The 26,635-nt window shown below is 43.2% G+C and overlaps 1 protein-coding gene across 4 annotated transcripts in view; it reads left to right on the forward strand.

Moving 5' to 3' along the window:
• INPP5A (inositol polyphosphate-5-phosphatase A) overlaps positions 1-26,635 on the forward strand; it is a 184,264-nt gene that overhangs the window by 145,629 nt on the left and 12,000 nt on the right. For all 4 annotated transcript variants that reach the window (XM_071445996.1, XM_071445995.1, XM_071445998.1 and 1 more), the window contains exons 10-12: positions 5,347-5,442; positions 5,775-5,849; positions 18,905-18,978. In XM_071445996.1, coding sequence (XP_071302097.1) covers positions 5,347-5,442; positions 5,775-5,849; positions 18,905-18,978 — 245 coding nt within the window. The remainder of the gene's footprint in view (positions 1-5,346; positions 5,443-5,774; positions 5,850-18,904; positions 18,979-26,635) is intronic.

A 26,635-nucleotide genomic window follows, 5' to 3' on the forward strand; every position in this document is an offset into this window, starting at 1 on the left:
TCAGTAGGGGAGTTGCATGGAAGGGACCAGAGCTCCCATAGGTCCCGGATAGCTCCTGAGCCAGGCGCTCACAGGGGTGAGATTGGTGCTTCTTTAGCCTGCCCGTGAGGTTAAGTCAGTCTCTACATGGGCACAGGCAGCAGGGCCGTGTCAGTGGTAGTGCTGTGCCCTCGGGAGAGGGGCCGTACACAGGGCACGTGAGCAGTGCCACCAGCCAGGGCAGGGCAGGGCCCCGCTCTGCGGGCACCCGGCTCAGCTGCCACTGCCTCCCCTGGACATCATGAGCTGTCCCCGCTGGGAACATCCAAAGAGAAAGTAATTTTATTGGTACTTCACGTGGATTCTCATTAATACTTGTTTGTGTTTGTTCTTTATTCAGCTAACACTTACGTCACTGCTGAGTTCAGTTCCTGCTGCTGGAAAGTGTAGTAGCTGTTCTGGGATATTATTGCTATTTGCACACAGTTAAAGTTAACACAAGGTAATATATAGTCTAAAGGATATTTTTTTCAATAGAAGTGTATGTCCTCTCAGACAGGGTTTGGTTGCTGTACCCTGGAGATTGAGCCCTGGGATGCCCTTGATTTTTGCAGCAGCTGTGAAGCCAAAAACTTCTGTGGCTGTGAAAAATTGGCTATAATAAGCCTCCATTTCAATGGGAAGGTGCAGTTTAAAAAGCACGGTGTTATCTGTCCCATAGCTAAATGCACAACTCTCATTGATTCAGAAAGTTATGTGTAACTTTGTTTTTCTCACTTATAAATTTTAATTCTCTGACATCACTTGACTTGAGGAATTTGCTGCTATTATATTCTCAATATCCAGGAAATCATGTCATCTCCTCAAAGGTAAGGAGGAGCCCAAACAAGACAGATGCTTCTGTTATTCCCAAAGTAGCAAATTTTTTACCTTGCTGATTATTTCAAATACAATTTGCATCCAGATTATAATAATTTTTTAAAAATTATCCTAGTTTAATAAGTGTCAGATTGATTTTGGGTCTTGAGCAGCATTTCAGTAGTATTTCACTTTCATAATTAGATGATACATGTATGTCTGTCTTTTCTGTCATTCCAGAATCCACAGAGTATTTAACTGAAAAAAAGTTAAATATCTTAAATCTAGTTGATTTGGTTGCTCATGTGCTCAAGACTTTATTTCAATTAGCTCCTGTCAGGAATCTTCACTCTGAACTTCTCTGCTAGCATTCACAGCCATGAGCACATCTGTGTCAGTCTATGCAGTTTGCTGCAAATTCCAGTGGCAGCTACTGCTGAACTTTTTTATTGTAAAGGAACAGTGTATATATTCTGTTTTCTCTTCTGTTTTTTAGAAGAATTCAAAGTGATAATAAGTCCTGAGTATTCAAATAATAGAGAACAATAGTGCGCATCTTTAGCATCAGTGGACAGATGCAGTAGGACAGGTTGAGTCTGTAGGTGTTTAAATGCCCCCTTTTGGGGGGTTTCCCTCCCACCCCCCAAAAATTATTGAGGGACTTACAAGCATGTAATAGCTCACACATCAGGAGGTGGACTCCGAGTCTGAAGTGTGGAATCAGTGAAAAATCAGTTGCAGTTTCCAGCCAAGCAGGAGGCAGCAGTGCAGCCCACAGCTGCTCACAGTGTTCCTCTGTACACACGATATAAAGTGTATGTTATAGGCTGTTGTGTGTTTTATGTATATAACAGTTGTTTTAATGCCTGGATCCCATTTACTCTATGAAGAAATGCAGTCTTACACACTATGATTTGTGGTGTATATGGGGGAGCAGAAGGTGTGTTATGCTGTGAATCAGCAGTGTAACCAGTGTAACTCTGAGAGTTGCTGAGTTTAGAAGAAGTTTCAGATTTGTCTCTTGTAAATATAAAAACCATTTCCTCCTAGCTTTGTGTAACAGGATGTTGTTATTACATTCCAAGGCCGTTGTCAGGAAAGTTGTTACTATGTTTTGCAATTCGGTACACATAAGTTATCGCAAAGGGCTATTTCAGAAGTGCTACAAAGCATCTACCTGTGTATAGTATGGGAAAACAGGAATAAGATATGGCTGTGTTTGCTAGGGAAAGGCTGGCTACTGAGCTCTCTCTCAGCTCTGAATACAGCCCTCCTGCAAGCTTTTTAACAAATCTTGTTTCCAAAGAAAAAAAGATGCTTTTTTTTAAAAAGAACTTATGTCAAGTTATGATATCTGATTTCAACTTTTCTGCCCTTGTAAAAATATACCTTTGAGGGAATACCCAGCAAGGAACAGTGAGTTTTCATAGCATTTTGATTTTCTTTGCTAGCAACAAAAAATCCCTTCATAAGCAGGCTTGCCTAAAAAGGCACATGATCCTGAAAGTTTTCTGCTTGGGTGACTACGACTGTGCAGAAATTGAAAGGAGGAGGAAAAAAGGAGTGCCTCCAGCTTGTATAAGAAATGAACCTTTGCCCAATCACTTTTGTCTGTGAATAAGGTAACTTTTTGTGTGTGTGAAATTTGAAAGCAATAAGGTATGTGGGTCCTTTCTCTGTATTGGTTCTCAAGAGTCGATCGCAGGGTTTTTCTTTTGGAGCCAGCCTGACGTTGTGAGATAAAGCAGCTCAGGGAAAAAAATGTTCTCAAGCAGATGCCTTTAAGAGACAGAAATCATGAATTTTTTGAATTGCAACCACTCTGGGGGTGGCTACAATGACTTTTTGACAGTGACAGTAACTCTGCCGTGTCTTTTCGAGCCCTTCTTTGGCCCATTCACTCTGGAAAGCTGCTTAAGCGCACTTAAGCGCATTAGCATTTGGATGCTCGGGGACCGTATTGACCCTCATTTGGAAAGTTTAAATGAGTGAAAGATGGAGCGATTTGTTAGAGCTTTTGAAACCAGCTTTAGAGAGCTGCGGGTTTTCCGCTCTGGTTTGTTCGGGTGCTTGTTCTAATCTGGTGTGCTGTTTGAAGGGACCAGACTGATTTGTGACACATGAGCCCAAAGCCTCTTTTTTTGGGCTTGACCCGATTATCTGATCTGTGCTCTGAATTTCAATCACCCGCGTGGAGGGAGCGAGGTTGGGAATGGCTCGCTGCTGGATTACCTCACTAGCTCCTATGGGCACAGATGGCAAAACGGCCGCTGCGTGTCTGAGCAGACAAAGGGATCATCCCCCTGCTTGGCTGCGAGGGAACAGGTAGGAGGTCTGTGCTAAAAAGTAAAAGGTCCCGGAGGTGCAGCTCCCACAAGGAGTCCAGCATGCCTCTCCTCCTGCAGGCAGGGTGGCGTTGAACCAGCGCGTTACCTCTCTTCTCCCAAGGCTTCAGAAAACCACCCTGAAGTCCTGCAGATCACATGAAGCACTCGCAGAGCAGCCCGTGCCTGTGCCTGTGGGACCAGTGCTCCTTGTGCCAGTGAAACCCGTGGTTGCACACACCTTGCAGCTGTTCTGGTACTTGAGTGTGCTGTGTTCTAGAGTAAACCCAGAGTCAGAGGGATGTGGCACTGCTTTTGGGGATGGAGGAAACAGTCAGGAAAAGTTTGTCAGAAATGGACGTCATTTTTTCAGTGACATGGGGAATCAACACCTGTTTAATTCACAAACTTGTAAGAAAATAACAAGATTTGTGGGTTTTTACCAAACCCCATTCAAGTTACTTGTTAAAAATGAAAGCACTCAGCTTGCTGCTTTTTATTTGTACTGTGCCAATAGGCAAGGGCCTTCATCAAGGATCAAATTTTTATGAAATGGGAGCAAAATGTCCATTGGCAGATTGTTCCCATTCTGGCACTGAGATCCTCAGCTGAGATCTTAATTATTTGGAAGCAGATGGATTTTTGTTTAAATACATGTTTGGCATGAATTCCTGCCTTCAGGAGAAGGCGAGAATGGGGAAAGGAGAAGTGAGCTGTAGTCCATGGTGTTGTGTCTGGTATACACTGCACCTCTGATAATGAATCCAAATATAAGTATTTCTGTCTGTGAGAGATAGAAGCATATAGTAGGATGTGAAAGTCTGTACCACAGAACATAAAGTCTATACCACAGAACGTATTTATTTTACAAATTAACATTATGCAAAATGAAAACCTTTTGTCTGGTTATTCTGAAAAGGAATGGGGTGAGCACCTCATTCCTTGTTACCTCTTTACCTCGCTACTTCTCCTTGACTCAGTTACTTTCTTTAACAGAAAACGCTTTTCTTAACAACCTCTAGCAAAATAATTCGGGAAGGTCTTTGCCAGTATCCGTATCCTCGTCTGTGCACAGATCCTGTCAGCAGCATGTGCCTCAGCAGCAGCCATGGATGCTGAGTTGCCTCCCAGGTGTGGGGACACATTTGTCTTTGAACAGTGCCCAGTTTGAACAATTTCCTCAGTTCTGCTTTCTGACTTTCCTTGTGGTTCCCAGCAGCCAGGCAGAGGGGCACGGGTGGCTCTGCACAACAGCCAGCAGTTTTGCCCAGGCAGGGAGGCTGCAGAGCACTTCACAAAATGTGCCTGGTTAAGATGGAGATGCCTCCGTTTCAAAGCACTTAACATACTTAGAGTTTCACTAGCTGCTTTGCTAAAAGCTCTAGATTTTTACCTATTGCCATGCGGTGGAGCCAACCCTTTGAGCAGCCCATTTCATGTTATTCCCCACTACCTGTGGGTCCCAGCCAGGCCAGTGGCCAATGGATCAAGGCCCAACACTTTTGTGGAAATTCATACTATGCCTGATATAAAGTTGTTCATCTGTGTTCATCTATGTTCATCTGTGCCTGATAAAATGTTGGTTCATAACATGTTTTAGGCACCTAGTCCTCAAAATATCTAGGGACATGATGTCTCTTATTTAAAAGAGGGAAATTGCAATGCAAAGTAAATTGTGAAAATTGCTGTCAGATTTGTGTAAGCATTTCTCAGACTTGCAAAGTGTACTTGTAACATGAATTTACAGGCAGATGTTTTTGCAAACAAGGGTTAACTCACAGAAGTGTAGTTTCAATGTCATTATCAGCTCTTAAGAATCGGCACAAAATCTGGTCATTATCTGTAAGCAGTGGTTTGGAGGATGTTTGCAAGTAATGTGTGATACAGCATACAGTGATACCTGTGAAAGAACCTGTCTACATGGTACAAGCTGAATGACTATTTGCCTTTCCTGATTGATATTTTCTTCATATTGCCTGTTTCTCTTCAAGTGGTAATTCAGTTTATTGTTTCAAGTCCATCATAAGTGGAAGTGACTTAAATTAGCAATGCTTTGTATTTTGACCTATGGCAAATTATATTTGATGGGGGGCTTTGAAGATACATCTATTGATAATGTTTGGTTAAATCTGGTCTTCTGTTGCATATAAGCTCGTTTCCCTTTCTCCCCTTATGTTTTTCTTAGACACTGTGTGCAAAGGCCACAATGCAGACCATCCGGGCAGCTGACACAAATGAAGTAGTCAAGCTAATATTTCGTGAATCTGATAATGACCGAAAGGTAAACAACTTAATGCCCTTGGCACCCCTGTGTAAATAGAAACGGTGTTGAATGTTCATTTTCTTTTCTGCAAAGCATGAATATAGTTGTTCCAAACTGATAATGTAAAGGGAGGGGAGGATATAGATTGTCACACCTAATGCTCAGTTAATTGGATCTGTTTAAGTGATTGCAAGCCAAGCAAATGGGCAAGCTGACAAGGGGCTTTGGACATGTGGAAATGTGTGGTTTTAAAGGGCTGCGTGTCTCTGAAAGGGTCACTGCCAGCAGCTGGGTGTTGAGTTGCTGAGTCCAAGAGCTTTGCTGACCTTTCTCCCTATTTTTTTATTTAGGTTATGCTGCAATTAGAAAAGAAGCTCTTTGACTATTTCAATCAAGACGTATTTAGAGACAACAATGGCACTGCGGTAAGTTCATTGCTAAACTCATTCAAAGGAGTAAGTTGGGAGCTCACATACAAATTGCATTTCTCTAACCAGCCCTTTATCCTTATCACCCCTCCTGTCTGCAGAATGAGAAGAGATAATTCAGCCACACAATAACTGCTCCAGATTTCCTCACCACTTAGCGAGTTATTTTGTGTACAGATTCCTAACTTTGGCATGTTTACCTTCTTTTTTATACAAATATATTGTAAATTAAATGTACACAACAATTCACTTTTCTTGTCTGTCCTCTAGTCTGCATTTCTTCAAGCATCCTGTTTTTCTTCCTAGCTCCTCATTGTGCATCACACAGTAACTTAGGAAAAGCCCTTAAATGCAAAGCCCATCTGAAAATACCTGGGTCTTCTAAGTCTGCAAAAATATACTAGAAACACAAGAGTAAGTAGAATAGCAATCTCAAGCTCTGCAGCAGACTGTCACTATTTGGACAAGCATGCAGGGCTTCCCAAGAGGATTAGAGGACACTAACCCTCTGATTTGTAATAAGGAATCTGATTTTTATGTGGAGAGGGGCATCGTAGTTTCTTTAATGTGATTTTGTTTCAAATGGTAGCCACTTCATTTTGGAAAAGCTGTGTATCACTGCTTGCAGCTTTCTCCATTTCATCCAGGGTTCCTAAGGGTTATGTATCCAAGGGAAGACAGAGAGGGCCCTCGTCCCCAGCTCCCAGTTTAGCTGCACTCTGAACCAGTCACGCACTGTGCCCACTCACAGGGCACATTGCTGCTTGGTGCCCAGGGATGGGTTGAGCAGAGGATCCCTGCTTCTCCACCTCTCTCCTCTTTTCCCCTGCCTACAGCTCATTCTCTCACTGCTCACAGAGAGCCAGGCTGTTGGAGGGCTGTCTGCAGGGCTCTAGGATATGGAGGGCAGCTGAAGCCCTGATGCCCTCTCTGATTTTAAGTTGGCTTCACCTGAGAGATTGATTCCATGTGAGAATCTGAGATTTCACTCATTTGTTGAGGTCAGAAGAGTTTGATGAGTGAGACCCATGAGGGGTGAAGATCTGATTCCCCTTCTGATCTTTGCTGCTGTCCCACAGCGTGGCTCGTGTGGCCTGTGTGCTCACTCCGAGAGGTACCTCTGTGGTACCTTCAAATGCAGTTTGGGCTTCTTTGGTTTCAATTTACAAGGTGAATGCATCCTCGGGAAATGCCTAATGTTTCTTTCACTGATGTTTTGCAGTTTTGGGGACATTTAATTCAAAGCAGTAAGTCTCCTCCCAGTTCCTTTTCCCATATTAATCACATTCCTGTCTCAAATTTTTCCTCTGTGTATATAATTAATATAACTTTTCCAGATTTTTTTAAACAACTCAAGTATTTGTCATTTGTGTTTTCCCCCAGTGCATTCCTGAAGCTGTGTAAAGCTGTTCTTGGTGCTTGTTTGGGTTGTCCTAGTGGTATTTTGGATGGCTGCTGCTTGATTTGCATACAGGGCTGTGGGGTGTGAAGGTACAGGCAGAATCCCACTTAAACATATTCCATTTCAAAATCAGTAGTCATTTCTTTCATGCATCAAGAAGTGGGAAATCTTCCAGATCAAACATGGAAGAAAGAGATAAACGATATAATGAGCCATTGGAGATAATCTAATCTTCATGGTCTAGTTAAACACGCAGCACCATGATCACTAAAAACAAACTACCTATCTAAAACGATAAATGTCTCTGTGCCGAATTCAACCCAAAAAATCCATCGCATCCTTCATCAACCGCCGGTCTTGTACCGGCCTGACAGAAATTTAATTCAAGCTGGCTCCTGAAAATAATTATTGTATTTTAAGAGTAGTAATCATTGGTCGGGACATGATTGAATGTGTCCATGCCTATTGACTTTTTCTATGATTTATAGCTTTGTGCAGTCGATATTCCCATCGAAATTGTATAATTAATTATAAGTGGGGCTGTCAGGTCTGCAGGATGGAGTGCCCTGATGAGTATTTGGGAAGATTAAATTTTCCTTAGCTGTACCAATGCAAGGCTTGGGAATTTTCACAGCACTGGGGCTGTTGGATAAAGATGTTTTCTGTGTGTTTAGCAACTGCTTTAGCTCAAAATCCATTGATTTTTCAGAGGGTATTTTTTTATCAGTGCTGTGTCTCTTCAGTAACATTGGAATGTATATGGATGTGACAAGGCCTGACAAATATTTATTATCAACAGGCTACTTTTTCATTGTCCATACACAGTTATTCTTTCCTTTTTACGTTGTAATCAACAAAAAGAATCATAATATATATTTATAAAAATGATTATTTTTTATGAAAAATCTGATACAGATACAAATCACCTATTTAACAGAAATTCAGTTTGAAATGCATACTGTAATCTGTCGCGTCTAATTTTCCCAAACTAATCTGTAGCTTATTCAGACTTAGCTGCAGCTTATTCCAAAGTTGGCTTAGCAATTACCTATATTGATTACCCCAGAGTACAATGATTGTTCTGTATCATTGTGTTTCAGAAAGAAACACCCAGATTTAACCAGTTGTGTGGTGATAGGAAAAAAGATAAAGCCTATTTGCAAGCAGGTGTTGCAATAATGCAGAACTGTTTTATTATTTAATTCTTATGTTCTGAATTGTCCGTTGGAGTTGTGGTCCATCCAACAGACCAGGGTGTGAGTCCTGTGGGTGTGTGGGGAGGGTGTTGCAGGGAGCACTGAGAGACGTGGGCAGGAGGAGCTGCAGCGTGCAGAGTTCCACTTTGGCATCACACAGGTCACAGTTAGGTTTTGTTTTTCAGTTAGCAAAAGCTCAGCATTTCTGACCTGGATGGTAGGACACAGCCAGGCTGTGCTGATTGGTTCCATGGTGTCATCCTGCTCTGGGGGCTTGTCCACAAGTGATGGAAAAGCACAAATGAGGCTTCTCATTTTGGAGTGGTGGACAATGAGGGTTCTCACACCTTCCCAGAGGCAGCAGCCCCTGACCAGGAGCCACCACCATGCCCCCATCACTCCTCTGTGCCCTGCTCCTCTTCTGCCCAGCAGGTGCAGAGAGTGCCCTGGAGCCCTGCACGGATTTCCTGTGGGCTCTGAGATCACTCTGGCTCACCAGCATGTCACTCACACAAAACACAGTTGTACCTTTGGATTTTCAGCCCTTAAGTGATAAAAATCAGCTGTGCTGGTGCTTCCAGAAGAGGAGCAGGGGGTTCTTGAATAGGCCTACACTTTTACCAGATATTTGGAGATGCTCTAATTGTTTGTGATAGATCAGGCTATAAGTGAGTCTTTTTTCAAAAGTAGTTCTCTGTTAATTTCAAAACAATCAAAAGAAAAGAAAGCCAAGAGTAATTATGTAATGAAAAAATATAATCAGGTTATTGACTTATACCAAAGAACCACAAACTAAATTGTATTTCTTCAGTAGTCAATTAAATAAATCTGTAGTAAGAATTTAAAAACCTGTAATGACTACAGAGGAACGATTTAATCATCAGGAATCATTTTATAATCTTTAACTGCAATTAGAAGTGAGGAATGGTACCTACATCCCTGTCTTTCCTATGATCTGTATTAAAGAATCAATCCAGGTAGAAGCTAAAGCACTGGCCTTAGGATTTGGACCACAACTGTGTAGCAAAAGTGATCAGTGAATTAATTGTCTTTAGAGTGGAACCTGATGATATTCCTGCTAAAATCACAATCTCTTTTTTCTATTGATCTTTGTGGAAGCTGGTGGCTAGCAGTGAAGCTGTGCTTGCTCTGGTGGTCCTGCATCCCGCTGCCCCTGGGTCCTGCTGCCCCAGCCCCCCAGGCCCACAGAAACAGAGCCCGTGTCCCTCTGTCATACCTGATGGTATGATGTCATAAGCATCATACCTGATGATATTCCTGCTGAAATCATGATCTCTTTTTTCTCTGATCTCCTGATCTCTGCCCCAGCCCCCCAGGCCCACAGAAACAGAGCCCCTGTCCCTCTGTGGTTTGGGCTGCTGGGGGGGCAGAAGGATTAGCCCAAGGGTGCTGCTGCATGCAGCTCCAGGATCACCAGAGGGTTCAGAGGGCCCTGGTGGGGCACCAGCGTTCGTTCCAAACCAGAGCCAAGAGTGTTATGCTGAAAAGCCCAGTGATTCCAAGCCTGGATTTTTATGGAATGGAAGTGATTCTATTTCTTATTTTAATTGTGCAGCAGCTCTCCTGGTGCAGAGGACAAACAGTGAACCTTATGGAGATTATGTTCTGACTCGGTTTCCCTTCACAGAACAAATTTCCTTTATTCTGTGTCTGTTCAGCCTTAAGAGAAAATTATAATGTGCTCTAAGTGCAGATTGAGTTAAAGGTCTTGTTTTCCCTCTGAGAAGTAGTGATTTAAGGTGATGTGTTATCATGCTAGTTAACTTAGAGATGTTATTGCAAACAGTACAGGCAAACATACTTTTAAATTTTAAGCAATATATTTTGGGGGGGGTATTGCGTGTATTCCCAGGAAATCCTGAAATGATACACAAATTGAGCAGAAATATATAGTCCACAAGGGACCTCTATTAAGATTTTTGTGAGAATATGTATGCTTATGAGGATTAAGGATCTGGCGTCACTGAAAATGTATTAATCAACAGACAAGATATAGCACAATGCACTCTTCCCAATGGCCTTGGCTCTGACCCTTTTAAAGATAATGGGAATACTGTCCACTAGGAACTAGATTAGGACGATCAAGTGCATTTCATCAGGGTATGACTTGAACCATGATCCCAGGGGTGAAAAGGCAGAGGTTTATCCACTGAGCCAACCAGCCCCTGTCCAGATAAAATCTTGAATATGATGTATAAGGGCAAATTAGGATAGAGAAAGGAAATTGATTGCTTAGGACCATTGCTTCCTCAGACTAGTCATAAGGAAATCCTGCCTATCCTGAAACTGCTTCTTTTATTTAACATCATCTTCTGAGATGCCTGATTTTCATAAAATATAAATAGGAAAATGGCCTCATGCTCTGTATCTTTATTCAGAAGCAGCATTCTTGTGTTTAGAATTGCATTTGCTTAAAATTAGTGATTAGTTGATATGCCACTGGAAAAACTGCAAAATGAGAAATGACAGAGATAGGAAATATTACAAATAAATTGTTCTCACAAGCAAAACATAAATGCAAATCCAGATTTCACAAAGAAGTCAATCCAGAGGTGTTGGGTTAGCTGTTTACTGCAAGCTTCAAATAGATTAATTATTCTGGTGTAAAATTTGTCCATAGCACAAAGTTATAAATATTATTTCATGACCTTTTCCCCCACCCTGTTCTATACAGCTGCTGGATAATTCAAGTGTACTGTGATATATTTATTTTTTTAGGCATTGGCTCTTGTTTAAGTCTGGCCCTAAGAATAGGTTCAGCATCTGTATTTGCACTCTGTAATCCAGCCTGTAGTATGATCTGCTAATGTGTTTTGGCCCTTTTTAACCTGTGTAACATGGAAGAGAATATCCAGGGAGGCAACATTTGCACCTGCATTCCAGTCCCCAAGTTTATGGATCTCACCATCATCCCTACAGTTAATATTTGTGCACACAAGCATCATACCAAAACTACCACATCTTGCCTGAGGCCTGTGGCAAGCCAAATAAGAATAGAAAGGTGCTTAATTGTTTTTTCACCATCTCTGTACAGTAGCTCAGTCCTCTCGTGCTGTCCAGGTACCCCTGATAACCTCCCAGATGAATGTCTGCATGCACAAAAGATTGCACAGAGAAAAGCAAATACTAAGTTTAACATGAAAAGTTATGCTTGAGGACACTCATCCAAAAGGCACAGCTAGAGATGGGAGTGGGGTACCCAGCTGCAAGGATGGAGATGGGAGTGGGGTACCCAGCTGTGAGGATGGAGAGATGGGAGTGGGGTACCCAGCTGCAAGGATGGAGATGGGAGTGGGGTACCCAGCTGTGAGGATGGAGAGATGGGAGTGGGGTACCCAGCTGCAAGGATGGAGAGATGGGAGTGGGGTACCCAGCTGTGAGGATGGAGAGATGGGAGTGGGGTACCCAGCTGTGAGGATGGAGAGATGGGAGTGGGGTACCCAGCTGTGAGGATGGAGAGATGGGTTCTGGCCCCTGCTCTGGGGCCTGTCTGTGTATTCTTGTTACACAGGTGTGGGAGGCACGGGCTGCAGTCCTTCTCTCTGCTGCTCCCAGAGCAGCCTCCAGCAGCCCACACGAGGACGGGATGAATTTGAATCCCTGCTGGAAGAGCAGCACCCCAGTGTTAGGTGTCTGGAAGCTCCCAGTGACCCTGGGAGATTCCTGACTCTCTGCGAGGGCGGCAGAGGGATCGATTGGAGCTCCCCACAGCCCTCTGGGGCACACCCAGCATTGATAGGCCTCTGTGGTCCTGCTGTTCCCCAAAACACTCATGCCAGCCAAGCCTCAGGGAATCTTCAATCCACAGTGGGAGTTTTGCCCAAGTAAGAAAAATTTCATAGTCGTTCCTCAAGAAAATTCCATTTTTAACCACTCTACAAGTAATACTAAAACTATATTCTCCATATTTCATGCTTTTGCCAAATTGCAGCTCACAAGTAACTGTGTAACAGGATGGTGCATGGGGGTTTGGACTCCCAAGTGGGACAAACTAATGTTTCACAGTAACAGATATATTAAGTTTAATGAAATAATCCATGGAGTGTGTCATATTTGCAAGTAGGATATTGTCGCAGACATCTTTTGTGAAAAAACTTTTCTTGGGATTTTTCTCCCTTCTGAGAAGCTGAGGCCTCAGAAACAATATGTAAACAATGGTTATCTGCTGCTGTGGAATGCAACAGGTGGATTTTTGATTGGCCCATCTTGAATGTTTATAATTAATGGCCAATCAAGATGGAGCTATCTCGGACAGAGTCTGAGTGAGCTGCCTTTTGCTTTCATTCTTCTTATTCTATTCTTAGCTTAGCAAGCTTCTGAGGAAACTGTCCTTCTATTTCTTTTTAGTATCGTTATAATGTAATATATATATATATCATAAAATAATAAATCAAGCCTTCTGAACATGGAGTCAACATTCCCGTCTCTTCCCTCATCCAAGAACCCTTGTGACCACTGTCACAGGATATTCCTAATTAAAGTCTTTTAGTTTTAAAGACAGCATCCACTCAGTCATTCCTGACGTTTTGAAGGAGCTTTGTCACAAGCTGTTATGCACAGTATATGAATTACTGCAATAATATTTAGTGTCTGTCCCAGAAAAGTTGTGAAAAGTCAGTTTGCATGAATACATTTTTCCAGAGTCAACTTTCTTTTAATTTGACGTAAGCACTGGAATCCCAGGAGAGTAAGCAGCAAAATCCAGTTTTCCCATCAGAAAAGGGGAAGCGTGTGTTCAGCTGTGACCAGCTGGCAGTCAGGGCACAGCCCCTGCCTGTGCCACACCAGGCTGTGTACGGGCGAGCAGAGCCCGTCTGCTGGGGGAGTTGGCTGCGCACAGGGTGAGGGGGCTCTGGGCTCTGTGCTCCAGGCCCTGCTGGGCTCAGGGCAGCTGAGGGATGGATGGGATGCAGTTCACTGCTGCAGGCAGCGTTTGGGCAGGCAGCCCTTGGGGCGTGGAAGGAGCTTCTGTGGTCAGCAGAAAGTTCACTGCTGCTGCACGAGTGGAAGCCCAGGCTTAACCTCTGTCAGTGCTTTTGGCTTCTTCACTAGTTTATCCTATACATATACTCCAATCTTCTCACTGAGAGCTAATTCCTAAGTAGCACAACAGGTTCTGATTTCTGATGTGGTTTTTTTCAAGTAACGAAAGTCTCACAGGATGAGATCTGGATTCTCTGCTGCATCTTGCAGAGCAGAGCCCTTGGAACTGTTAGCAGGGTGTTTGACAGCTTATCCATACCAGTCATGTCAGCCCTCAGTGCCACTAGCACTGTGCTGTGCCTCACCCCCCTAAAGCTGAGAACAATCTCTTTGGTGCCATTTCTGCGGCCATAGGACCACATTTCTCTGTGTGCCATAGATCCACATTTATGTGGGTGTTTGTGATTTGACAACGCTGCCATTCAGGATACATAGATATCTGCAGAAATATAATATTATACAAAAACAGCAAAATGGTAAATTTGTATTCAGTGATTTGGGTTTATTTCTGTGAAACATGATTTTAAAGACTGTCACTGAGAGAAAGAAGATTCAGATTCAAAATATGTAGTAATATAGATAACTTTACATAGTCTTTGTTAGAGAAAGAAGTAGCTTTATATCAGGCAGAGTTATGTACAGCATTTTCATGGGTAAGGGGGAAGGATCAGCATTTCCACAGGCTTTTACCTGAAGTCAGTAGACTGCTGAATCAGTTTCTAAATAATTTGCTTGGACTGGAAAGATGGATAAAATTACTGTCTTTCCAAAGTCTCTTGGAAAAAAATGTGTGCTCCACAGGACTGGCAAAGGAGGTTACAGTGACCAGGGTCCACATGTTTTAATTCTCTGAGGTCACTTCTGTATACTCATCTCCTCTTTTTGGTCTGAAACTTCATTTCCCTTTCACAGCTGTGAATTCTCTTGTGGGCCCTGCGGATGGATTTGATAAATGCTGCTAATATCACCTCCTGATCTACCAGTGCTCTGACTTTGGTCTGTAGGTCTTGATGAGTAATTGCCGTTGTTCTACTCCAATGACTGAATTAAGTTGCCCTGTTTGAAGGGGTTCATACGTGTATGATTTTAGCCAAGGTGGCCCATTGCATTGTACCCAATAGATGCTGACCTTTTACCAGTGCTTTAAATTGAAGCAAGCAGAACCTCGGTTTCTGCAACTGCCTAGACTCTCTTATAACCCTTTGATTACTATGAAGCTGCATAATGTAGGAATTTAGAATTTTGTGCATTGCTTTCTCTTCCACCCCAGCACATAAATGCATGTTACAGAATTGCCAAGAAAAAGGGAACAAAGGGTGAGACTCCCTTCAGCAGGTTTTGCAGAATATACAGCACCCTGGAAAACCTGCAGTTCTGATGATCCCCCTAGGAGGTGATGGCACTGCAGCTGACACAGCCATCAGTCCTGAAAGCTTTTAATTCTCCTCAAAATAAATAGGAAATATCCTTTACTGCAAATGCAGTCATTCCTACACATACTGCGTGGCTGCATTCCCAGCAGTGAGGGTCACAGTGACTCACAGGTAGTAGCTAACTATTGATACACTACCTGGATGCATGGATGGATGGATGGATGGATGGATGGATGGTATGTTCATTCAGGTGCTCATCAAACATTCCTGTTGGGCTGGTCACTGGACATTGTTGAGCAAACATCTTGATGTAATATCATCAACTTGGTGTTGGAAAACATAAAACGTAGACCCTGCATCATCTTCACTGTTATTTAGGTATAAATACATTGGTGAAACTGAGTTTGGAGAAAAAAAACAGTCTTCTGAAAACTGCCTATGACATATAATTCTGGAATGGTCTGCCAGTCACAGCATTTTAAAATGTCTGTGTAATTGCTCAAATTACCACAGCATGTCATGTAACACCTTAAAGATTTGGTTCCTAAAGAGGATCTTATTATGAGTAAATTAAATAGAACAATATATTGATTTCTGGCATTTGAACTTACTTTTTTGGTCATTTTTAAGGCATTTAGAGTGACAGACATACTCATGTTTCCTGTTCCAGCAATGACATTATTCACAGTGCTGATTGGTGTACAGTATGGAAATGAGTGAGCAGCTTGTGGTGAAATTGCCATGAAAGGAGTATGTTCCAGATGGGGTTTTTTAGAGACAATGTTAGATGCTTTAAAAGTAAAGGCATTACCCTGTGAAATTCTGACTGCTCCTCAGTATCATCTTGCCCATGTTAATTTTCATTCATTTTCTGTCATGCCAGGTTGCTCCAGGCACCCATGTACCTGTAAAGCAGATGGAATTGACTGATGCCCATGTCAGGCCCTGTGCCTTCTTTTAACTAAAGTTGCTTTTAGGGCAAATGGCATTTGTAATTCATTGTGACAAGGCTTAGTGAACAAATTGCATTTGCATCAAAAAATCTTGCATTTTGAGATTACAGGCTTAAATGAGAATGCAAGTGCTTTTCACACAAAAAACAAAATAGTTAAAACATGGTCTGCTGCTGAAAAGAATAACTGCAATTTTCTCAAAATGCACCGTTCAGGTTTTCATCATCTCTTCTGTTCCTCTCCTCGCTGCCTGCAGTGCTGCCAGGTAAACACAGAGAGGTTGTAGGGGGGTTCCCTGCTCAGCCCTGAGCACACAGATAACCTGTCCTTGCCCTTGCAAGAGCGAGCAGGTGTCTGTGTGCACACTCGGTGGACGTGTCTGGACAGAAGGTTACAGGTGCTGTAACACAGTCACTTAATAACTAGGAAAAAATAATTTATAAAAGTGCATTATTATTTAATATATTGCAGGAAGTAAAAGCTTTTGCAAATAATACAGTAAAAATATTTGGTTGTTTTACATGGCAGGATGAATTCTTCACCATGAGCATTCCCTAAATCCTTCTAGGCACCTAGCTGGGCTTTGGCTTCAGGTTGAAGCTGCCCCTTTACCTGGGGAAACTTGGGAAACTGGCAGCACAGTACACAATGCTGTCTTGTTCCTGTTATCTGCCACCAGTGTCAGCAGCTCATCTGCATAGCACAGACACTGCATACACAACTGCAGCAAACAAACACAGCAGAAACTTCTGTGGGTGATAATGCACATCCCAATGCTTAGTCCTTTAAACCCCAGGCCTCATTGAGTTTGCAAATATCATCATAGCTAGAACAATCTGAATGTATAAAATTTTGAAAATGTGAATTGGTGTGAGAGGACAGTGCATCTATTGAACTTTGCCAACCCCTGGGATGCCCATGAGTAATTTATACCATTGTGTTCTGTGGAGCATTGTTCTTTCATTCAGTCCTCACAGTTTAACACTTCAGAAACAGCCTTTGTCCTGACACCTCCCCTTCCCTACTCTGAGCAGTTTAATTGGAACAGTAGGAAAAATGTACAGACATACATTTCAATTAATAGTTTTAACTGGGGATGGCAACTTGTTTTCCTATCTCAGATTCACATAGGATGGCTGATAGCTCTAAAATGAAAACACACAGAGCAAGAAAAGGATGGTAACATTTGTTTTCATAGCCAGTGTCTATGTATTGTGGCTACCAATCTGTTCTGCTTACTGAAATACAGAATCAGAGCCTGGAAACATTCATGGTGATGGAAACATCCATTTATTCTTCAAGTGCATTGAGATTGCTTCAGTTAGACCAGTGAGTGCTGGACCAGCCCAACAGTTTTAGTATTGAGTATATTATTAGATACATACTGTAAGTTCTCGCATAGATATTTCAAAATATTTATCTAGGCATATTGAATTCTCAGGCTTTCAATCAGATGTTAAAACAAGCACAATTTGTCACAGTTATTGGTACTGCAGAATCTTTCCAGCATACTCATAGAGTTTGGTGTCAAATGAAATAAAGCAGGGAAAGCTGCCCATCACCTGGCATCCTCATGTAAAGATGCCTACATATGGCAGGAGAGCCTGGAGAGAGCTGGGTGAGCCATGGAGAGGGAGCTAATCAGCAGTGCAGGTGGTTCAGGTAGCTGCTTTTCACACAGATAATTAATGTGTACAAGTAGCTGCTAATTGCACATTTCAGGAATGATTTATGAGGTGACAGAGGGGAAAGGGGGACACGATCTAATTTCTTTGGGAACCTCTGCCATTCATACAATGGTATCAGCACAGCTGTGAGATGGGACATGATTAATGAACGGTGGGCAAACAGCGCCGTGGCGCAGGACAGTGCCGGGACGCTCATCACAACAGCAAGTGGCCCTCAGAGCCAGGGCCAGCAGCGTGGGCACGATGAGCTTTTGTCTTTAGCTTGCAGTGCCCTGGGACATCGTGGGCATGATGAGCTCTTGTCTTTAGCTTGCAGTGCCCTGGGACATCGTGGGCATGATGAGCTCTTGTCTTTAGCTTGCAGTGCCCTGGGACATCGTGGGCACGATGAGCTTTTGTCTTTAGCTTGCAGTGGCCTGGGACATCGTGGGCACGATGAGCTTTTGTCTTTAGCTTGCAGTGCCCTGGGACATCGTGGGCATGATGAGCTTTTGTCTTTAGCTTGCAGTGCCCTGGGACATCGTGGGCATGATGAGCTCTTGTCTTTACCTTGAAGTTCCCTGGGACATCGTGGGCATGATGAGCTCTTGTCTTTAGCTTGCAGTGCCCTGGGACATCGTGGGCATGATGAGCTCTTGTCTTTAGCTTGCAGTTCCCTGGGACATGGGCTGCACCCCAGCCGGGTTCTGGAGTAAGATCCTTTGTGTCCATCAGAACAGTTACGGGTTTAATGGGGACAATTATCATTGAGTTGTGTGTGGGTTTGTGTTTATGAACAAAGACTCTGGATATTTATTCTTTCTGTAGAGGTCATGGAGAAAACAAATGTGGCTGGGACTAATATTTATACAGGAGATTAAATCTGTTAAACACCTGCTTCTGGTGCTCTGCCTGGGAGCAGCCTTTACCTACTGTCACATTTCCCTCTGTCTGCTGTCTGCCATGCACCATCCAGAGCAGGTGTACAGGAACTCGGCTTTGCTTGGGAAGAGTGATGTGCACATTGGGATTGTTGTACCTGCTTATCTGCACTAAAGATAATACAGACTAATATGATGCATTTCACTGACATTCTCACGGGCTGGTTAGCATATCAGTTTGGTGGTTTTTTTAATGCTAGTCTAGTTTTTCTCTGAAGAGACTACTAACAAAATTTCAAGAAATGCAGCCTTCCTGTGGTGTAAGTGCACTTATAGGGCAGTGCTGTGAAGAGCCAGTGTTCAACTTTCACTGTGGAAAATGAATGTTTTCAACACTTTTCTCAAGGCACTGTTTATGTATCAAAATAGTCCAGACAGTTTTGCACTTCTACGAAGGCTATACCTCAAGCTGTGTGTGATCATAGTTTTCTTTTATTTCCTTTTGTATAATGTAGTATTTTTAAATTGCTGCAGTTCAACATTTAGAGTGAAAGCATTTATTTCTATCTTTTATAGCTTTTAGAATTTGACAGAGAGCTGTCAGTCTTTAAAGACAGATTGTATGAACTGGACATCTCATTTCCTCCCAGGTAAGATTCATATATAATCCATTTATTTAACTAGCTACAACATAATTATTACTTGCACTGTTGGTAAAATGTGAATGTTCCCATATTTATTGCAGAAATTATAATGATGTCTGTTCCTTTTATGATTGTTTATTCTCCCCACATCCCCTCCATCACTAATAAACCACATGCCAGTAGTGCTCCATAGCTCATCATGTGGGTTCCGCTGATCCTGTCTTTTATAGCTGCTCTTAAAACAGACCTGGCAGGAATGTGTGCTCAGAGATGTGGAAGGACTTCTAAGCACTGGGCCCAGACCACCTGATAAATCGCATTATTGCAACCATAAAGACAGTCTTTGCCTCAAGCTGTTTGATGCCTGCCAGCAGTGGCGCTCAGCAGGAGTGCAGTCAGCTGGGGCTGTGGAGCTACTGCCATCACTCAGGGAAATCCAAGATGGCTATCAGGAAGGAGGGCAGGAACTTAGATTCTGCTTTTTCAGTTTCACTAAACATCATATAACTACTTAAGACTGTTAGCATAAATGGGCTGGTTTAATACACATGCATGGTTTTAGTCAGCAGTATCCCTGAGGTGTTTTAGCCATGGATGGACAGCTATTGCTATCATACAAAACCAAGCATTTTGCAAATGGCAGTTCTGTTTGGGAGAAATGCGTGGAAGATTTGGTGCCATTCTGTACAGGTATGGTCCCTTTCCAAGACTGAGGAAGTCAAATCTCACAGTTGCTTTCAAGGGAAAGAAATACTGCATTCACAAAGAAAAAGTTCAAAAAGTAGTAGAAAAAAGGCAGATAAAACTATGTTTTTTATATACTTTCTTGTTAATAGATTTAATATGTTTAAATACTACTATTTTATGCTTCATGAATAGATAGGAAAGTATGATGTTTTGGTATGCACTAAAAAAAATTTGGGAAGCTTGCCTTTTGTGATCATAATCTCATTGCTTCTTACCAGCCAGCTGCGATACTGATTTGTATTGATCCCCTGGGACACTGGAAGTATGCACGGAGTTACCACCACTCTAAATTGTCCCTATTGATTGAGTATGATAACAGTAGACCAGCAGGGTGTGTACATCCCTAAGCGTGTCTCACTCGTCTTGTATCTGGGCAGGGCAGATGAAGGTGAGGGGAAGGGATACAATTTTTATGCCGTACATACTCTTCTACTTCGTTTCTCCAACACTAGTACTTTCAGCCAGAGCAAGGCTTACCAAAAATACATTGTTCCATGAATAGTTTTCAGCTTCTTCAGACTCTGTAAGAGCTTTTCAGTGTCATGCTCCCCTCAAGCAGAGATCAGCAATTAGGTGTAAGTATCTCTGTGTGTTTTAGTTCTACTCACTCTGTTTCCTTCTCAACAACTAGCTAACAGTAATAATAATAATAAATGGTAAAAAAAAAAAATTATATACTGAGAGATGGCATCTATATATAAAGAGCAAACTGGCTTTTTATTAGGATGTTTTTTCACCCATCCCTCCTTGCTTTCTGTGTCATAAGGCATGGACATTCTATTGCCTCTCCTGTGGTCCTTGCATGGCCACAGGCTCAGTAATGTATCTTTAACAGAAATACGTTACTATTTTCAGTCATACATAATTTTTGGTGTGTATAAATAATTACTTATATAATACTTCTATGAGATTTATAGTTACAAATTGAATTTGTATCTGTAAATGCAATGGTATTAAGGCAGCACAGCAAATTATTGTTTCTGTACATACAAAGGAGTTTCCTCGGAGTCTTGTCAGACCCTGTGTTACTGCACATTAGCTTCAGGCCTTTTTAGTTAACTTTGAATGTGGGAAGGATTGGAGAGCCACTTCTGAGCTCTCCTACAGCCACATCTAAACCTAGCATTTCTGCAGGCATACTCAGGGAACTCAAAACTAATCTATTGTTCTTCCCCAGTGCAGTACTGTAATTTAAGACCAAATGTCTGCTTGATCTGCTGTGAATTCCTCTTCCTGATGTGGGTGACCATCATGATGCAGTGCAGAGGGAGGGGTTCTCAGGTAGTCATCCCTTAGAACCATCTAGAACAAAGCCTTGACTGAGCTCAAGGGTTCCTCCAACCCAAACCATTCCTTCATTTTGTGATTTTATAGCACTGACAGCATCTGCAGGCCTGTCAGTTATCTCCTCTCTGTTCAGCATCCCTAAAGCATTTTCCAAACTCATCTTCAATTCTGAGTTCCATTCAGTTCTTTAATGTATGTGCATAAACCATGTCAGCTCACCACCCTGTATGCCTATGCCCAGAGGAGCATGCCAGGGATGCAGTGAATGAACTTCCAGGGGAAAGAGGCTCATTCCACCTGTTCTGGACCTGGATCTGCTGATGCTGTGTCCACAGGGCCTCCCACACCTTCTGTCCAGGGTCCTTGGAGCCTGCAGGGCAGTGGCAGGAGGACAGCCAGGGCCAGGCATTCCTCTGGCCCTGTCCAGAGCCCACCCTTCCCTCACAAACCCTCCCTGTGTCCTGCTGAGATGTGCCAAAGGTGAAGGCAGCCTGGGAGGGTAGCCACAGTTTAACAAGAGACCACGTGGCAGGTCTGCTATGTTAGACAACCTGTAAAAATCATTCCAACAGAATATTCCTCAGACATTATTCACCCACTCCTATATTTTGCAGTCTTTTATTTTATATAGTGAATGTTCATGTTTTCATCTTGTTATCCTCTGTGATCTCGTGTAGCATATAGCAACCCAAGCCACTGGAGACTAAATACAAGTTAGAATTTTAAACTCTGTAAGCTCTGTCACTCACAGGCCGAAGAGTCTGGCCATGAGCAAACAGCCCAGTGCGAGGCTGCAAAGGGCTTCGTGGTAGTCAACAATCACTGCAAAAGGCAGGAGGTGTGAAAAAAAGAAGTAAAAACATTGTAGTGTGTCAATATACAGGTGGGCAATTGTTACCTTTATCACTGCTCTCCATTAATTATTATAATTATTCTTGTAGCTGTTGTATAACAAAGATAGGAGCTGACTTTAGCAAGAGTTCACACCCACATACAAGGTTTGCTCTCAGATAAGGCTGCATGCACAGCAATCTCATGTATTAATCATTCTCTTAAAGTGACCTATTCTTGTTTGTTGTTGAATTAGGCTGTCATGTAATTTACTGGTTGGACATATGTTTGTGTCTTAGATACCCTCTGTGTGATATTTGTCTCAAGCAGACCCTCTGCGCTGGCAGTGTCTTGGCTTTTGACGCCTCTGAGCAGGAGAGACAGGTTGAATCTCATTTACTCTCGGCACAGTGTTCCTCCTTTGGAATTCTCTCTAACACTGGCTCATTGTTCTGCAAAAATCTTATTTATTCTATAAAATATTTTTTCTCTACCTTGTATTTTGTCCCATGACCCTTCTCCATTCTGGGAGGTTGCCCAACGACACAAGTATTTTGTGGTCTGATTTACACCGAGCCAGCCAGCTCTGCATGAAGCAATGCCCAGAGTGCTCCCTTGTTCCTTCTCTTCTGCAGAGACTATGCAGAGTAGAACCTCTGGGTGCCAGTGCACAGAGCCCCAGTGTCACCCTTGGGTATAATATGGAAGGACAAGATGATGGTTTAGGTGTCAGCTCTTCCTTTCCAGTGTTCTCACTGCCTCTCTGCATGTTCTCAGATCATACAGACTGCCTGCAGATGGGGCAGGACAGCACTCCTGAAGCAAATGGGATTCTCATTTCCTAGAACTTCTCCTCGGTAATGCTGCTGGTCCTGTTGTCTCACAAAAGGGGAGTTAGGCACTCAGATGAAAAAGCCCTAGGTTATTTTTATGCTTGCATTATCAGTTACTTTTATAACACTTTTTTTTTTTTTTGCCAACTAAGAAGTATTTTCTACTGAACAGAAATACTTCAGACTCACTCATGCACTGTAAAACTCCTTCCAGGTATTAGTGAGGTATCTGAAATCATCCATGGATCTCTCAGCCCTCCAAGAAACAAATTCCCACCTGACATGATGCAGTTGTCTGGGTGCTTCCAGCAGATAAGGCTGAAGCACAGCAACAATTTCCCAGCTGGAAACAGAGACAGCTGTCATTTCCTCCAAAACAATTTGAATTTAATTATTACAATGATTTTTCAGACAGATCTTGCCTCCATGTTTCCACTCACATTAAACCAGTGCCACTATCACCAATTCTCAATTTTCAAATTGAAACAGGGTGTTTCTTTAATTTGTGAGGAACTTGACAGCATTACCTAAAGTCTGGTTTAAGGAATTGTGGCAAAGGGGAAAAGAAAGGACCACAAATGAATTTAAAGTTTCAAAGAATTACTCTACACCATGTGTAAGGTAAGGACTACAGACCACACTGCCAGCAGAAAATAAAGTATATTCAAAAGAGCTTATGGTCCTTGCTGCCAGCCAGGCTGTCCCATCTGAATGTACTGCTGAAAAGCCCAGTAGTTTGGAGCTTGAATCCTGATCCATTTCTTCCCTCAGGTTCACAGTTTTTGGGGTTTTTTTTTCAATATGAGGCTTTGTAAAATTTAGCCCCAGAGTAAGGTACTTTTGAGAAGTACAGGTAGGCATATTACCAGAAAAGACATCAAGCTCAATCACAGTCATAGATAGTAACATCAGGCTCTTCTGGTACAACAAGTCAGCACTGGGTCCTTCCCAACAAGCCAACATTATTCATAATTCCATATATCCACTTGTAATAGTAGCAGTATTGCATACATTGCGTGAGGTACAGCATTACTGTTATTAATGCAATAGAGTTCATCACTCAGTGTTCACTTGCTGAGGCACTGGTATTGCCAAATAATCAATTTTTGCCATCTGGGCCTCCCCATGGCTCTGGGGCCAGAGCAGAGCACAGTGTGCCCCTTGCCATCAGCCGTGTGCCAGCCTCTGGTCCTGGGCAGGTCTGGCACCGGAGCCAGTGCCAGCACGTGTCCTCCTGTCACCAGGGCTTGGCCACAGGGTGGTTTTCAGCAGCACTATGGACACCATAGTGCTGGGTGAGTGTTCTTCACAGAAAGTGAAGGGTTGCACTGTGCTTTCTGGAAAAAAAAAAGGGGCTCTGGGTTTATTTATATTTTAAACTGAAAAAGGTCCTGCAATGCTGGTGATACAGGAATGCTCACTCTGAGGCATATTACAGACCAGTATTTTCTAAAGAAGACTGTTAAGCCAAAAAGCAATATGCCCAGCATAAATCTATTAAAAAGGTTCTGATAAAAATACCATGTCATTAACCCTCCTGTTTTGTGTTGTGCCCAGACTCAGGGCTCAAGTCTTGTTTACCCATCCTGCCCTTTGCTGCTGGTTTGCCCGGGTGACCCCCTGTCCCACTGTCACCTTTGACTCCAATTGTTGGTACTATCACCATGGTGTTAGCGGAGCCTGTGCAAGTAGCAGCTGTTTAACACATTGCTCCATAACTACTGTGTTTGCAGGCTCTGTTTGCCCTCCTGATTTGGCTGAAGTGAGACACGTATCATGGCCAGTTGGCTCGCAGAGCATCACCAAGGCTTATTAGTGTTTTGGTACCTATGAAGCAGATAATCTAATTCAAACACCAGTGTGTCTTACAGCTTAGCTTAGATCTGCTGCCTAAGATGTGCATATGAAGATAAATTACATGGGGTCATTTGTTAGGAAGAGATCTAGGGAATCCAACTCTCCCTCTCAGGTTCAGGGAAATAAAAAGTGTTAATTCAATTTTGAGGAAGAAACACTCTGGTAGCTGACAAAAATTAGATGTCACCCTTTGATTTGTTCAATGGCATTTTGTTGAAATCACACTTACGTACCAGCTCACACTAGTGCTGACTGTAAATTAAAAATATCAAAATATTTTTATTTATATATTTGGCCTTAAAACTTTCAGAACACCCAAAGGTTGTATTGGCAGTCCACGTTCACCATCCTTTCTTCAGGTAAAAGTATCTTAGACAATCTGAGAGCACATCAGAGCTGAAGGTAAATTGATCCAACATTTTCTCAGAAAATATGAAAATAGTAAATAATTTCCTGATGAAGAGTGGTTGGGATTTTTCCCCTTTTGGAGTTAAAAGTGAGAAAAGGTTTAGTAAATGTGAGGACTCATACCTAAGTTCAAAAATATCTGAACCAAATCAAAATTGTCTCAGTTCTTCCCATAAAGAGCTCAGTTTTCATTGATGCTTTATAGTTCCATCCCATCTCAAATACTTTGTATTATAAAAAAATTGGTGATATAAAAAGTGGGGACAATTGACAGATGAGCAAGCACAAGGGGTTTTTGAACAGGAGGCATTTCCACTCCCTGAAACGTGATAAAGTTTGCTAAATGATCTGCATTTGAACCTAGATGTAGGCTGCAGTTGTTCAGAATGACCTTTACTGGAATAAAAAAGATTAAATAGCTGAATTTTCCCCACTGTTGCCTGGTGAGTCCTGCCACACTTCCCAGGGCAGCACCGGCAGCGTGGTCTGTAGAAGGCAGAGTCCCAGAGCAGCACCAGGTGTCCCCAGTACTGGATGTCCCAGCACTGGATGTCCCAGCACAGGGTGTCCCAGCCATGGATGTCCCCAGCACGGGGTGTCCCAGCCATGGATGTCCCCAGTACTGGATGTCCCCAGCAATGGATGTCCCCAGCAGTCCATGTCCCAGCACGGGGTGTCCCAGCACAGGGTGTCCCAGCACGGGGTGTCCCTAGCACGGGGTGTCCCCAGCAATGGATGTCCCAGTACTGGATGTCCCCAGTACGGGGTGTCCCCAGCACAGGGTGTTCCAGCACAGGGTGTCCCCAACACGGGGTGTCCCCAGCACTGGATGTCCCAACACGGGGTGTCCCAGTACTGGATGTCCCCAGCACGGGGTGTCCCCAGCACAGGGTGTTCCAGCACAGGGTGTCCCCAGCCATGGATGTCCCCAGCACAGGGTGTTCCAGCACAGGGTGTCCCCAGCACGGGGTGTCCCCAGCACAGGGTGTCCCCAGCAGGGGGTGTCCCCAGCACGGGGTGTCCCAGCACAGGGTGTCCCCAGCACGGGGTGTCCCAGCACAGGGTGTCCCCAGCACGGGATGTCCCAGCACGGGGTGTCCCAGCACAGGGTGTCCCAGCACGGGGTGTCCCAGCACGGGGTGTCCCCAGCCATGGATGTCCCAGCACGGGGTGTCCCAGCACGGGGTGTCCCCAGCACTGGATGTCCCAGCACGGGGTGTCCCCAGCACAGGGTGTCCCAGCACGGGTTGTCCCAGCACGGGGTGTCCCCAGCACTGGATGTCCCCAACACGGGGTGTCCCAGCACATCCCATGCTGGGCTCGGCGTGAGCCAGAGGACACTGCCTGTGGTAGCTACAGGTAGCAGCCCTCCAGAGGGAATGAATTGTTTCCTGTTAGAAAGTACATTTCACCCATCTCACTAACAGATTTTATCCATGCTTGCACACGAGAAGAGTTCATTAGGAGCGTTTTTCCTAACTGGAAATGGCAGTTAAGGAGACATTTATATACACAGCATTGTTGGCTTGTGTTTTGAGTTAAGGCACTGCTGACAGGATGGTTTATGATGTCGGACAACTTTTCACCCTGCAGTAAGCATTTTTGTAAAGGTGTCTAATCATCTCTGACAATACCTGTCAACAGTAGTAGTGCTGTGATATTACTGACCCTCTTAATGGTTTATTTTCCCCAAACAATTG

This window comes from Agelaius tricolor, unplaced genomic scaffold (assembly GCF_023055355.1).
Source record: "Agelaius tricolor isolate 1412-34295 unplaced genomic scaffold, bAgeTri1.0.p SCAF_22, whole genome shotgun sequence".
Taxonomy (NCBI): Eukaryota; Metazoa; Chordata; class Aves; order Passeriformes; family Icteridae; genus Agelaius; species Agelaius tricolor.